Below are 14,848 nucleotides of genomic sequence, written 5' to 3'. Positions count from 1 at the left end.
GCACAGCTGCAATTTATTTATTGGACTGTCGCCACAACTCGTTGTGACATTGAAAAGCATGATCGAAAAACAAACGTTCAAAAATTGTACAACATGAAAACACTAATGAAAATCAATACATTTAAGAGACACCTTGGGTTATGGCTACCTATATTGTGGCTGAATTTTCCACCAACCATTTAGGTGTGATTTGACGGCGACATCTCGCAAAACGGTTTGCAGAAATGATCTGTGAACGCTACAAACCGTGTTTTCCTCCAACGACAGTTTACAGCTCAGATTCACACAAAGGATCAACTAGTAGTCGTCAAACTACATCCCCCGCCACCCCACCAGACAAGCCACTCAGCGTCTCGGCCAACGTGACCAAGCGGCCTGTGCCCTGGGATGGTCAAAATCCGAAGTGGCCCCAGTAGGGGGCGAACAAGCCGGCAGCTCATTTTCGGAAGCGCTTAAACAGCGGGTGGATGTTCTTGCCGACGGAGGCCTTGCTGCCTCGACTGTGGTACTCCATATATACGGCGTCGTCTGCCCCCGACATGGAACTCATGGTGCCCGTCCGCCTGGAGAACTGTTGATGCGAAATGGGAGACATTACACAGGTTGGCCTAATGGTCTTACCAGTCAACCCCTAACTGCCACTTGCTCGACATATCATTTATCACACAGTTTGTGTTAAAATGGATTCTTCCAACATGTGATTGTAAATAGGTGATGTGATAATGTGACGTATATCCGTTGTCTCACCTGTGGTCGCACGCCCACCTCACCCGTCACCACCTCCTCCTCGGCGTCCAGGTCTGAGGCGGCCAGGACCTTCTGGAGAAGCTGGTACTGCTCCTCTCTGCTGGAAAACATCAGGTCGTCCTCCTCCATGCCCGCCATCTTGGTGATCACCTGAGGCGGGTATACGGGGATGTGTGCAGTACAATCATAAGATAGCATTTGAGAAAGGTTAACCCCCGAACCGTAACCCTGAACCCTTACCCTAACCGTAACCCATCACTACTTAAACCCAAGAATAGAGAAAATGAAAAATTAAAATGAAAAATTAAAATACATTTCTCAATCATCTCATTTACTTCGTTGATTGGGTAGGACTTTTAGCAGTTAAAAATCTGATTTTAGACTAGCAACAGATTCAGATCGAAAACCAAGTACAGTGGCACCTTGATTTACGAGTGCACTAACTACAAGTTTTCCGAGTTGAGAGCCGTTGTTCCGTTGATTTTTTTTGTATTGATTTGCGAGCAAAAATGTGAGTTACGTGGAGCGAGCTTTTTTGGAGCGGATTTTTTTTAAGTTAAGCGAAAGTGAAGTGAACAAAAAAAAATTATAAATTGTAGCAATTAAGTTCATCAATAAAGTGTAGCAACAAACGAAAGAGATCGAAAAAGCACAAAACGAAACAAACTCCTCCACCCTCCAACTCCGCCAGCATCTTCCGTTAGTCCAAGTTGTCTGATCTCCAAGGTAAATACCCTTTATAAAACCAGTTTATTTCTTTACATTATCTTTTATTATGTTTTATTATGTTTTGATACAATATTTGTTATTTATAAATACATTTTTCTTATTTAAAAACACGTAACAAAAAAAAATTGGGGTGGTTTTTTGGGGGCTGGAACGGATTAATGGCATTAGGGGGTTGGTAGCTCAGGCGGTAGAGCTGGTGGTCTAGTAATCTAAAGGTTGCTGGTTGGATCCCAGGCTCCTCCTGCTAGCATGCTGTAGTGTCCTTGAGCAAGACACTTAACTCCTAATTGCTCCTGATGGCTGCGTCCGTCGGTGATTGAACAATTGTAAGTCGCTTTGGATAAAAGCGTCTGCTAAATGTAATGTAATGTAATGTAATGTAATTTCAATTAATTTCAATGGGGAAAATTGATTTGCTATACGAGCAGATTGAATTAGGAGCTCTGTCATGGAACAAGTTAAACTTGTAAGTCAAAGTACCACTGTACTTGCGAAAACAAAATACCGTTCCATTAACTTTACGTTATATACTTACGCTATTTGTTTTGGTCATAAGAACATGATTGATATGCAGTCCAGTTTTCAACATCAAATACTAACATCCCAAGACAATTTTCTTTAAAGTGGACCTATGCTCCTTTTTACACAAGTTAATATACTGTAGGTCTCTGAGGTCCCCAAAACATGGTTTTGAAGGTTTTTGCTGGAAATACCACTCAGACTATGCATTCTAGCCATTCTAAACATGCCTCTAAATCCTTTGTGTTCCTGACGCTCTGTTTAAGTGGGTGGAGCCACCCTCCCGACGCCCTGAGTTCTGTGAGCCAATGGAGTTTGGAATGAGGTTGTTTTCAGTCCGTAAACTTTCACTGATTTCACCTTATTAGTCCACCAAAATCTGTTTCTGAACAAATTTGAGGCAAGAAATAAGCAACCCAGTTGCTCAATCTTCACTCATTTTAGACCTACAAGGCCTCATTTAAAGGTTTGTACAGACTTTTACCGCCGTGTCCGGAGCAGCGCGGGGCTCTGGGCTTTTTTTTTTTCCCCCCATTCAATTACGGAAACGTTGGAAAATAAAATAAAATCAATAAATCTACGGTTTTGTTTGGAGAAACGCTGAGGGGATTGCGCACCACAGCCTACAGTACAGTACCTTAATATGTAACTGTCGTTTGACAAGTGGCCTATTTGAGCCAGATATCGGAAACCATATTCAATTCTGGTATCATTACACCCCTATTTAAAGATGAGTCAACTGGAAAGGCTACAGTAAGCTGAGTGCTGTCAGAGAGAATGACCCAACGCCACACTGCAGGGGGTGAGCGCACCTTGAAGCTGTACCCCTGGTCCACCAGGAATCTCTGTCGCTTGGTGGAGTACGCCATCTCCTGGGTGTCCTGAGAAACCAGTGAATAGAAGTAGGCGTTGTACTCCTCTGCCACCATCCCTGCATGGGGAGAGAGAAAGGGTGAGATGCGGAATAAACTCAAGAAGCGGATTAGTGTGAAGGAAAGGCGGACTGGGCTGACCTTTCTTAGCTCGCAGAACTCTGCCAAGCCTCTGAGCCTCCTGCCTCCGAGAGCCACCGTGGGATGAGATCTGGATGAGGACATTGGCTTCTGGCAAGTCAAACGAGGTATCTCCGACCTGGGCGGACAAAAGCCAAAAGGCTTAATTGAAGACCTTTAAGATTTTATTTTAGTCTTTTATTTTAGCCCGGTCTCCTGGAGATGCCTGTTGCCAAAAGCTCAAAGCGAGGTCTATATCAGAGAGTTTTTCAAACATATCAACACCAAATGAGATGGGATTGCTGTGAATGAATACTGCATTGGTCAGTTTACCTTGGAGATAAATATGGTGTTGATCTTGGGGTTGTGCTTGAAGTTCTGCAAGATCTGCATGCGTTCCCCCTGGGACGTTGGACCGTAGATGTAAGGCCTGGAGGGAACACCGACCGATTTGAACACAAAATGTGAGGCAGTTTGTTCGTTGCCTACAGCCTGTCAGATTCCTAAGTGAAGTACAGTTATTTGATTTAAACTTGCTGCCGAATGTGACAATTCCCCCCAAACTGACGTACTTGTTGAGGCGAATGGCATATTCCTTGAGGGAGAAAACATTATCGGCGAAGACGATGATCTTGTCGTTGCGCCGCTCGTGGAAGCGAATGAGAAACTGGCAGGCGCGGAACTTATTGGGGTTCATAGTATAAAGCAGGATGCGCTTCTTGGTCTTGATGGCCACATACTCTCGGTAAAACTCAGGAGACATCGGGCACCACACCTGAGGGACAGACACGTGGTTGTTGGTGGAGAATGTGCCCAATGCCCATGGGTTTTATGAAAGGGGGTTTTCAATGCAAAGCAAAATAAAGCCTAAATTGGTTCTTTTTTAAATTTATTACATTTTTTTTTTTTTTTTTTTTGCAACTCTTTATTAATTCGTAAACCATCAAGAACTGCTGCCACAACTCTGTCCTGTGGATGACCTGCAGGATGACAAGACAGGGTTTTTTCTTACACAGAACCACCACCAATCCCCCTCTTTGGTGGACTATTTTACCAAGTTTTGATCTATGAAAAAATAATCACTACTTCAAAAGGGGGAGAATCATCACTGGTGAGACAAATAAACATAGAACCAAACAACAACATGTACATGGAAAAACATTAACATAGAAACATCAGACAACGACATGTATCGAAAAAACAGTTAATTAAGTCCAGGAAAACTGGAACAGCAATTGGGCACGTGGCGTCTTCCTCTCATGGTTATGACAGTACATGAGGGAAGAAAAGGAGAGCGATGTAACCAGGAGGGTGTTGGGGGTGTGTTCAAAGCAGGTGCTGGTGGTGTGTGTGTGCCTGTGATGAGACCGCCTGTGTGTGTGTGTGTGTGTGTGAGAAATGCCTAACCCCCTGTACCGCCAGGTCCCACGCCGACAGACCAACACCCTGCCCGAACCGCCCGCCCCACAGGCAAACCAGCAGGGCCCCCACTACCACCTGTGCCCAGCACAAGGGCGAGGCCCACCCCTCCACAACCGGTGCCCCATCTAGCCGGGAGCCCCAAGCACCCATCCAGCTAGCTGAGTGTGCTCAGCGCAGGACACCAAGATGTCACCCCCCCCGACGCCTGCAGGCCGCCAGATATATGGCCCTCCACCAACCCCAGCACCCGGGGCACCCGCCGCAGAGAAGCCACGCAGTGGGAGCAAAGGACGACAGCCGCATCCCAACCCACACCCACGACAGCAAGCGGCCTCCTAGGGGCCCCGGAAGGCAGCCGGGGGCAAGGGGCAAGCCGCCAGGACCCGAACCCAGCTGGCAGGGGGCCCACCCGGCCACCCCCATGGCCAACCATACCCCCCACACCAACCCACCAGGGCCCTGCCACCCCGGAAAACCTACAATTGCGGGGTGTGGGGGTGCAAGTCCTCCAAGCAAGTCGAACACGAATCCCTTGCATCCCTCCTGTCCTGCAGACCCTGGTCTGGTAGAGTGTTGTTCGGAGTAAGATTTATGTGCGAGTGGATGAGTTCTAAGCTAATATGAATGAAATTTCAGGACGAACAAGAAGCCCGCACAGCGGTCCGCCATGCGCCTCCGCCATGCCTGGCAGCTCCGCACCCCCTTCAGGACCATGATCAGACCCCTGTTACAGTAAGTGTTTAATGTACTTGCCTCTGCACACTGGACTTTGGCAATGTAACCGTTGTTCTGCAGCTCCATCCAGTTAGCTTCGAAGAGTTTGGGGCCAATCAGGAAGTTGAGGTCCACAATCTTGTCGTCTTCCCTAACCAGCGTGGCGGTCAGGCCCATCTTGCAGTGGGCCTGCACGATGGTCAGGACACGACGAAACATCTTGGCTACGGAAAGCACAACGTCTGTGTTACCGAGCCGGGTTTGTATAGTTTCATTGGAAGGCTTCAATCAAAGGCTCTGATGAAGAGCCATTTGGGTCCAAAGAAATAATAAATGTTTTCGGGAAACTAAGTCTGAATCAGTTTGATTTTTTTAGTTATATGAGGTATTTGGCGATATTTGTCAATATTTTGTTTACTGTTTAAGGGTTATATTTAATGTCAGGTTTCTAAGTTATTTTATAGGACTGTATATTTTATTTTTGGACATGAGTGACCTTTTATTTTTCAGGTGTTTTTCATTTTTTATCTTTTTTTTATTGCTTTTCTGTTATTTTTAGGTGAGGTTACAGTTAATTGTTAGGTTTATTGTATATTTTCCACATTTCCCATATATTGCCATTTCCCTTTTTCATTTTTTGTTGATGTATTGCTTTATTATTATTATTTTGCCTTTTGTGTTAATGTGAGCTGCTAGGATGAATAAAGCACCTATCTTTCTATGGATAAAAAAAAAAAAAAAAAGGAGCATAGCATTTTGCATTTGAGTGCATCTCACATATTCAGAGTGGCAATGTGGCCAATTACGCAAAATGACAATCCCGATCTTGAAGATGCCTCTGCATCAGTCAAGTCGCCTTTTGGGGAACATTGTCGTGTAAAGGAAAAGTGGCGGAAAAATGGTTGATTGGACAAAAGTTCTGTGATGGCAGCGCTCAATTCTATTTGCAACAATAACAATTATGGCCCATCAGTCACTGTACATTTTTCAAACAATTTGTGAAACTCGTATGCACCGTTATTCCCTTGGCATATATGCATGGGTATTTATGATTTTGGGGAGGCTCACCAGGTATGGTGTGCACCTCGTCCAAGATAATAAGCCCCCACTCCTGGCTCCGCATCCACTCCATCACCCTCTCCGCCTCCCAGGAGCGCTTGGTGGTGTGGCCCAGCATGGAGTAGGTGCTGATGGCCACCGAGCAGCCGATGGGCTTGTCCTTGGCATCAGAGGTGAAGCGGCAGATCTGGGAGTCGTCGATGGTGGACCACATCTTAAACTGGGCCTTCCACTGCTCCACGGACACGGAGGAGTTACCCAGCACCAGGCAGCGTTTCCTCACGGTGCACGCAGCCGTCACCCCGACGAGAGACTTGCCCGCTCCTGAGAAGAGGGACGGGGGAGGTTCAGAGGATGAAGATGATTTTAGTAGCGCTGTGACTATTATGACATTTCAGTTGACGATTGTCAAAATAATTGTGATAAACAACGGAATTTGTTAGGCTTCTTTTCACGCCCCATAATACAAGCCTGTAATAGTATAATAATACACATCCCACTTGACATTAACAACATCGGAAACTACATTTCAGGTAGACAATCAATTGTTACAATGCACCAACTTTGTATTGTATGCTAGACATTTCTGACATTGGCCTAAAATCGAACCTAAATTTGGATGTAAACATATGGTTGTCAATCAAACCATTTAGGAAAACGACTGCGATTGGGTGGTTATGTAATAATTCTGACGGTTCTATATTTTAGTACTTTTTGTTGTTACAGTTTTTGGAGAATTTATCTTTTTATTTCCACAACCCTAAATAGGAATTGGAGGATAAACAAAATGGATGAAATTATTTCATTCTCTCATTTTAGACCTCTTTTATAAATCTATGATCTAAGGAACTTAAAATAAGTAACTCCTGTGGCTCATCTTGCCACATAAGTCAGCCCTAAGTATCTTCTTTTGAAAAAGACAATTCTTATGCAACACTAGTCGAGATCTACCAAGAGCGCATTTTAGATTTTTTTCATGATGATGGAATTATAGGAATTAAATTGAAGTGAATTGTCCGCCCGCCATCTTACCGCAGGGCAGCACGATAACTCCGGAGCGAGCGCGGCCGTTTCCGAACATCTTGCGCAGGCTCTTTTCCTGGTAGGGCCGCAGCACGGCGGTGGGCTTCAGGTCCATGTTGATGTCTGGGTTGACGGTGTCGTTGCGGAAGTCGTACTCGGCGAGGAGAGGATACTCCAGCTGGATGCAGCGCTTCTGCAGCTCCTCGATCATTTCCTGCGGCAGACCAAGTGGAGGCCTCAGCTGAGTTTGTGTGTGTTGGTTTAAATTAACAGCCAGGCAGGCTTCTCAGGGCGACTTTCAGATTAGCAGCCGAACTAAACCATCAGAGGCCGTCCTGTCTCTTCTGAGTGAAAACCAGGCTTGGGCAGATTGTTGATAAGATCAGCAATCCGCCAGGAAAAATCTGAGCATTGAAACGGTGTAAGTGCAGTTGACCGTGTTCTGAAACTGCTCAGAGCAGGAGCGGAGAGGCTCTCTGCTCAGAGCTGTTTTGTAATTATCTTTGATTATTTGTAATGTTCATTGTGTAAAAGTGTTCTTGTCTTGCATGTTAAAAAATGACTGTGATGTTTTCTCTGGCGTAGTTGTGACTTTATGTGTTCTCTTAACCCTTATTGTGAAGTGTAATGTCTTAATCAAGTACGACCACACAAATGGAACGTGGCAACGACTTTAGTCATTGTACACAATGACACAGTATGTCTGTACACACCCGGCATTAGAACGCGTCTCCACATGCGTCTCAAGTAACCGCTTGTGATCGGATCTCACTTCTCTGCTCTATATGCAAATCGAATATATTGTAATTATATTATAGCAATATATAATACAATATTATGAAGAAAGATTTTGATTTATTTTGTTTCCTTAGTTTCTTACTTGTATGGAAATTGAAAAACGTAATCCTAACTCCGAGAATTGGAGTGGAGTTTTTTTTTAACGTCCCCACCAGACAGCGGTGCGCCACTGGCTCCCAGCTCCTGTGCAAGTTTTCCAGTGTTTTTCTTTAATTTTTCTTTTAAACACAAATGAGTTAAGGGACTGTCCCGTTCCAAAAAAACCCAGTGTGTACCCACTGTCCTGTGCCACACCACACGTCTCCCCATTGCTTTCCATCGACATGGGACTTAATTCAATAAAAACTACTTTACTTGTAAATAATAAATAATCATGCACTTCTGTAACGGGGAGACCGCATTTGCCACATTACATTGTGTCCTATGCGCGCTGCCCTCCCCCCAGCGATTTGAATTTTGCACAAATGCCCAAGCCTAGTACAAACCTGTCGGATTTCAAAGGACACAGTCTGTGTCTCCTCCTCCTCCTCTTCTTCCTTGTCCATCTGCTCGTAATAGCTGAAGATGTCCTCTGGGACCTGGGGCGTCGGACCTCCCGCGCCCTCTGTGGCCTGCGAGGCCGATGCAGCCGCCTTATCCGGAACTGCCTTGGAAATCTGCGAGAGCGGAGACAGAAAGGGGCGTGGTCAGAGCATGACAGTCTTAACGCGACTAAATTCTCGGTGAAGGGCAGAGAGCGCCATTTATTTTGGAGACAGAAATTATTTCTTTGATTATAGTGGTTCACCCACTTGACTCAAGTGCTTTTACCTTCCTTTGTTCTGTTCTTGCACTTAAGGAAACCAAAATTATATGACAGGATATTTGTAGGGGGGGAGTAAAATTAATGGAAAGGAAAAGTTGCAAAGCCAAAGACTGTCCTAACAGTGTTCATTCTGTAAAGGGCCAAGAAAGACAACGGCAAGTTAATAAACAGAACAGCAAATATATAAACAAACACACCTTCACTTTTGAACTATTTGGAGAGTCATCACAATGTGTGGCTGTAGAAATGAACCATATAGACTCTCTCTCTCTCTCTCTCTCTCTCTCCCTCTCTCTCCAACTCTCTCTCTCTCCCTCTCTTTCTCCCTCTCTCTCTCCCTCTCTCTCTCCCTCTCTTTCTCCCTCTCTCTCTCCCTCTCTCTCTCCCTCTCTTTCTCTAAACAGGGTATATATAAACAGGGTATATTAACCCCCCTCAGGCTTTTTAAGCACTTCAACACAAAAGAGGCTATTTTCAAGGTATTCCAGTACTTAAATGCCACACGTGATATGAGTGTGCGCTGTCGGAACTGGAGACCTACCGCTGACTTGCTGTGGACGACCTCTGTAATGAGCTCCGTGTCCACCCCCTCGGCGGTACGGAGACGACATTCCCGGATCACGTTATCTTGAAGGAGCCGCTGGATCACGTCGGGGAATGCGCTCTCGACAAAGTACCTGTGTGAGATCAGAATGTGTTGAAGGCAGTAGCACCTAGGGAAGGTATGAAATGTGATACTTACATGGCACCGGCTGAATTGATAACATCTAGATGGATGCTAGACTCAATGCCAAACTTTGATATCCATTTAGTTCATCTTTTCAGAATCGGACCTTGTATTTTTATTTATTTTCAACACCATGACTTTTTATTTTTTAGGTCTTTTTCATTTTAATTATTTTCATTTAGGTTATATTTCTTGTTTATCACTAGGTTCATATTGCCATATCTTATTGGGTACAGTTGACTGCTAGGTTTAGTGTATATTTTAAATTTTTTCCATATATTGTAAATTGTATATCCATATATATATATATATATATATACATTTTCTTTTTTATGTCTTTTTATTTTATTTTATTTTATTGCTTTATTATTATTTAGCTTACTATTTTGATGCGAGATAGTTGCAATTTCCCATACTTCCCAAAGTATGTACAGTATATATGTATATAGCTATCTATGTATCTATGGACTACAAATACAACACAAAACTTTAGTCGTAACATAATGTGTAATGCAACTTTTTTGTTAACAGTTATTTGTTTTAAAGCAAGCCATCCATTTATTTTTATTTTAAAGCAGTGTATAACCAATTGTTAACAATAAAATGCCCTAGTCCTGCCCTATGTACGAAGGAGTCGTGATACAGATAGTCCTTATGCACAATAAAAGGCAAAAGCTTTTAATGTATTTTAAGGGAAAACAATGGAAAAAATAATGGGCAGCAATGTCAAAATGGTCTAATAAATGTACCTGTTGTGTTTGAGCACCAGTTTGACTTTGCCATAACTCACTGTGCAGAGCTGAGGAGAAAAACAACAGACATACAGAGATAAAATATCACAACATTGGTACACTGAGGCGAATTCACAAACCGACTGCGCATTTTTTGTGGCTGCTAAACCGGAGCAAATAACAGAAAAAGTGAGAGTCTAATTCAAAAAACACCCGCAAACAGTGAGATGCACCACTAGCTGTGCAAATTGCGTCTCTGTGCGCCGGTGCTATTTGCACGTATTACAATGAGGTACTATTCATGCATTTGGTGCAAAATTGGTCCCTTTCTATGCAATGAGCGTCATCCCAAATAGCGTCCGATTCACAAACACTAATAGCCACATGCAGTTATGGTGACGCTTTTACTGTCTGCAGACAGTAATCTTTCCGGTGATCTGTAAATAATATTTGGACATTATTATTATAATAATTATTACTGTCACAGGCAGCATTCCTTGGTGGTTTTCAAAACGGACAAAGAAAGTTATTGAAACTTTGAATAATTTATTGAACAAAAAAGGCATTACAAACGGGGACAAAAACGGCTCCGTAATTCCTATTAAACTCCAAAGATATCGAAAAAAAAAACTAAAAGTTATTGGGTATAGCGATAAAGTGGTCAGAATTGGCATTGAACCACAATTGGCATCAAGGACCCCCGGAATCATAGACAGCTCAGCAGGCTACTGCTTTTCGGGTGGAGTGGCTCGGAACTTGGTAGAGTAAAATGATGTAAATCAATTGTTATCATTTCTCCATTGTAATATTAAGATTCAGTGAGAACTACAATCTCCTAAGTAAAAAATTTTAATAGGTACACATTTTATTCATGTTATAAATTAACTGTGTGCGAAGAGAAGGTTTTATTAAAAATTTACTCATACAATTTAAATGATTTATAGTCACTGCACATAAACCTAAAAATACTAAGTAAAACCCGGGGGTTTGCACCGGCATATCATTAGCGCGATATACAGTATTTTGTGAATCGGACGCGAAGACGCCGCAGATAGCCGGCGCAATTGATGCTCAATTCATGGTGTTATTAGCGGCCGCAATCCATTTCGTTGTGAATTTGCCCCTCAGAGTCCATAATACAGGGATCCTTCTGGCATTACAACATGACATTCAAGGATTTTCAAGTACTTTATAAGTACTATTTTTCATTTTCAAGGATTTCAAACAAAACAAATATAGTACATTTTCCATGTGATCTTCATTAAAGGTGCAGTGTGTAGAATTTGGTGGCATCTAACTGTATAGCGGTGCAACGTGGAGGCCTCTGTGAAAGAGAGGGTGGCCAGGAAACTCGCAAAAAATGAGAAAGGCCCTCTTTAGAGCCAGTGTTTGATTGGTCCTTTCTGGGCAACTGTAGAAACATGGCGGTGCAACATGGTGGCCTCCATGGCCTCCCTATGTAGACAAAAACGTCTCATTCTAAGGTAACGCCAACATAACGATTCTTATTTTCATGGGATTATACACTGATTAATACTTGAATATTATATTAAATTTCTGCCAAGTCCGTTCCGTAAATTCTACACACCGGCCTTTAATTTAAATGCAATATAATTATAATTTTGAGACACTAAGTCACATTGTCTATTATTTATATTAGTATATTTATATATCTATATTTACTCAAATTGTCATCTATTATTATAAGTGTTTCCAACCATGCTTGAATATATTAACATTTCCCTGGCATCATCTATGTCGTAAAAGTGTTTACAATTAATGCATTAATACAACAGAGGACACTATCTTTACATTCATCTCCCGGTCTATTCCATGTCTATACACTTTACCAGCAAGTGGCGTTACATGACTAGATAAAGAGATAAATTAATACTTGGGCATCGCTACTTTCGAGGTGTACGCCCCCCCCCCACCTCCAAAATAAAAATCCATACTCATAGTTTTCATACCTTAATGAATTGTATAATACCATCGGGCACGGATGTTTTGCTGAGTTTCTGCAGGTACTCAACAATATCAGAGGTCTGCAGCCCCACGCTGACGGCTGCGTAGAGAGAGTACGCCGTCAACTTGTACTCATGGACGTGAATGGGTCTGCACACAGGCTCAGCAATGGCCACCAAGAAATCTTGGGCATATTTATAAACTGGTGAGAAGGCCTCAAGGAAAATGTGACCATCTGGGGCCTGGAAGAGAGAAGGATAGCAGAAAGCAGAAAGGAGAAAATCATGAATAAATAAAGAGAATCTAGATGGCACCCAGATTTGTAGGAGACTGGAGATCTCTTCAGGATACAAAATGAGTCCTCTTGAGCAACTTTAAAACCCTCCCCTTGTTAATTTGTGTAAAGCTAGCATTACACGATCAACAATAAAAAGATTGAGCAGCACACATTTAACGACTTAAGGTCTTCAGATTTTCAGTCCCTTGTGCGCACACACATAGCAAATGCTGTCTTTGAGGAGCAAAGATCTAAAGACGGAGAACAGACGGAAGCATTTTTTGTGGGACCCCTGAACTTGTGAGAATGTATAATCGCCACCGTGGTTGTTTGTGCAGTGAACTTGCAGCGCTGACATTACAGAGACACTCATTATTCTGCCACTATTCCACAAGTTGCGCCTCCATTTCAGAAGTCCACACTTACCCCATTGCCGCTTTCTTTAGCTTTGCCATCAGGTGCATCTTTAATTTATTCCTCTGTCGCAAACTCACAATTTTTATTGGCTGTTGATCGCTCCCGTAGTGATTTGAGGTTTTGACGTGCACACACCAAATGATTATGGAAAGACTAGCCCCGATAAAATCAAACATGTTTGATTGAATCATGACCTGGCCGATTAAGATTGTATAGATGCAGGTAAGAGTCTTTTACACACACACACACACACACACACACACACACACACGCACGCACGCACGCACACACACATCGATGCCAGCTACGACTCTACAGTGCGACTACCCTGGACTTACACCCGATCTCAAATAGTTGCCAAATCGGCCTTGAAAAATCACATAATGTGGCCATAGCTTTAGTAAGTAGAGTATGTATATAAAAAACAAATCGACGTTTATGATCTTCCATGATCTTGTTAAAGGCTTTGCTGCAGTGTCATCAGCTTGACCACTCCTGCCCGAAGGTAAGAAGAAGAAGAAAGAAGAAACGTACGGTACATATTGTAATTAAAAGAAAGAAAAGAAAAAAAAACATTAACGCTGTTCTGCTGCCATCGCTACTGCAGAAATACTTGGTGTAACAGCGCTGCCTTACCACCCAAAGGGGACGTGACGAGTGGTCGTTCTTCAGCAGCATCTGAAGGCGATAGTCTTTGGCACCATACTCATCCAGCTTGGTGCTCGACTCGTCCACCTGCTTCCCTGCGGCCGCGGGTATGGCCTCCTGGTACTCTCCACCGGGCACCTCGTCGTCATCGTCCTCTTCCTCATAGGCTCGCTTTTTGGACCTCTTCTCTGTGGGCGGGCAATATAAATAACACTTATTATTCCGAAATAATGGTTAGAAATGATGTCGCTACTACTATCAGTGTAAAAAGAAATACTCAGACCTTTACTTCAGTAAAAGTACAAATACCCTGACACAAAATTACTAAAAAGTACTCCATTGACACTTCTACTTGAATAAAAGTAAACTGGATAAGCACTTTAAATGCAGATGTCCTCCAGTGCCAACGCAATCTGATTGGTTCTGTTGAATGCTTTTGATATATGTAAATATGAATCCGGATTTTTAACAAAACTAAAGAAACGCAACTGTGTAAGAAATGTAGTAGAGTGAAGAAGTGAAGATAATATTTGCTTTGAAATGTAGCAGAGTAAAAGCCGAAAGCCTCTGAAACTGAATATACCTAACAAAGTACAGATACCTGAAAAACGTACTTAGGAACAGCTACAAACGACTGGTACTTTGTTATAATATCACAGTTATAATACAATACTACAATTACATTATGGCACTGGGGGTTGTTTCCTATATACCAGACTACAAAAATAATGTAAATCGATAGATCGATGGATAGAGTAAACTAAGTAAACTAACGTAACTCATGTTAGATTCATTGTATATCGTAATGATTTTTATTATTATTAAAAGAATTATGATATACAATTAAGCAAACATGAGTTACGTTTTTTAAATATAAATATATACACTACTTAATAACAGAACAGCTGAACTATACCTATTAGAATAACTACTACTTAATTGCCCAGTTCCTTGAGTTCTAAGGAAAGGATAGTATTATTATTGTTATTGTTATAACTTCACTCAACCTGAAATCTGTATCGATACATGGGGTTGAGATACGGTCACCAGGTTAAAACATACTTACCCCGATCCCCTTTATCCCTTTTCCCCATTTCATCGACCTCAGATCATAAGCTCGGAATAATATTTCTAAAACAACAACAAAGTGCGTTGGTGCCTCCGTCCCAGAGCGAAGCCTCGCAGACGAGCAGGGTTTACTTCCGGGATCACGTGACCCGCATCGCTTCGCCGGTTGGCTATTGACGTTCTACTTCCTGGGGGGTAAAGGTCAAA

At 42.7% G+C, this 14,848-nt stretch overlaps 1 protein-coding gene across 1 annotated transcript; it reads right to left on the bottom strand.

Annotated features, from left to right (window-relative positions):
- Nucleotides 1–25: 25 nt before the first annotated feature.
- ercc3 (excision repair cross-complementation group 3) lies at nt 26–14,747 on the bottom strand. Its single transcript, XM_079997523.1, has 15 exons — nt 14,640–14,747; nt 13,562–13,761; nt 12,237–12,473; nt 10,285–10,334; nt 9,350–9,485; nt 8,489–8,659; nt 7,215–7,419; nt 6,192–6,506; nt 5,163–5,347; nt 3,560–3,762; nt 3,321–3,417; nt 3,009–3,126; nt 2,808–2,926; nt 748–897; nt 26–571 (listed from the first exon to the last, which is right to left on the bottom strand). The coding sequence occupies exons 1-15, from the start codon at nt 14,665–14,667 to the stop codon at nt 437–439; spliced, it is 2,349 nt and encodes a 782-aa protein (XP_079853649.1). The 5' UTR covers nt 14,668–14,747; the 3' UTR covers nt 26–436.
- Between the last annotated feature and the right edge of the window lie 101 nt (nt 14,748–14,848).

Source organism: Zeus faber (assembly GCF_960531495.2).
Source record: "Zeus faber genome assembly, chromosome: 3".
In the NCBI taxonomy this organism is placed as follows: Eukaryota; Metazoa; Chordata; class Actinopteri; order Zeiformes; family Zeidae; genus Zeus; species Zeus faber.
The sequence above is the reverse complement of the archived record's forward strand: the minus strand, read 5'-3'. Positions and strand labels throughout refer to the sequence as shown.

Bases quoted from the DNA above. Each gene is read 5' to 3' on its own strand.
- ercc3 (XM_079997523.1), bottom strand. From the start codon at position 14,667: ATGGGGAAAAGGGATAAAGGGGATCGGG. The intron at 7,420-8,488 runs GTTTGTACTAGG...GGTCTGCCGCAG, and splicing joins TGTCCTTTGAAATCCGACAG to GAAATGATCGAGGAGCTGCA. The intron at 898-2,807 runs GTGCGCTCACCC...TACCCGCCTCAG, and splicing joins ACCAGGGGTACAGCTTCAAG to GTGATCACCAAGATGGCGGG.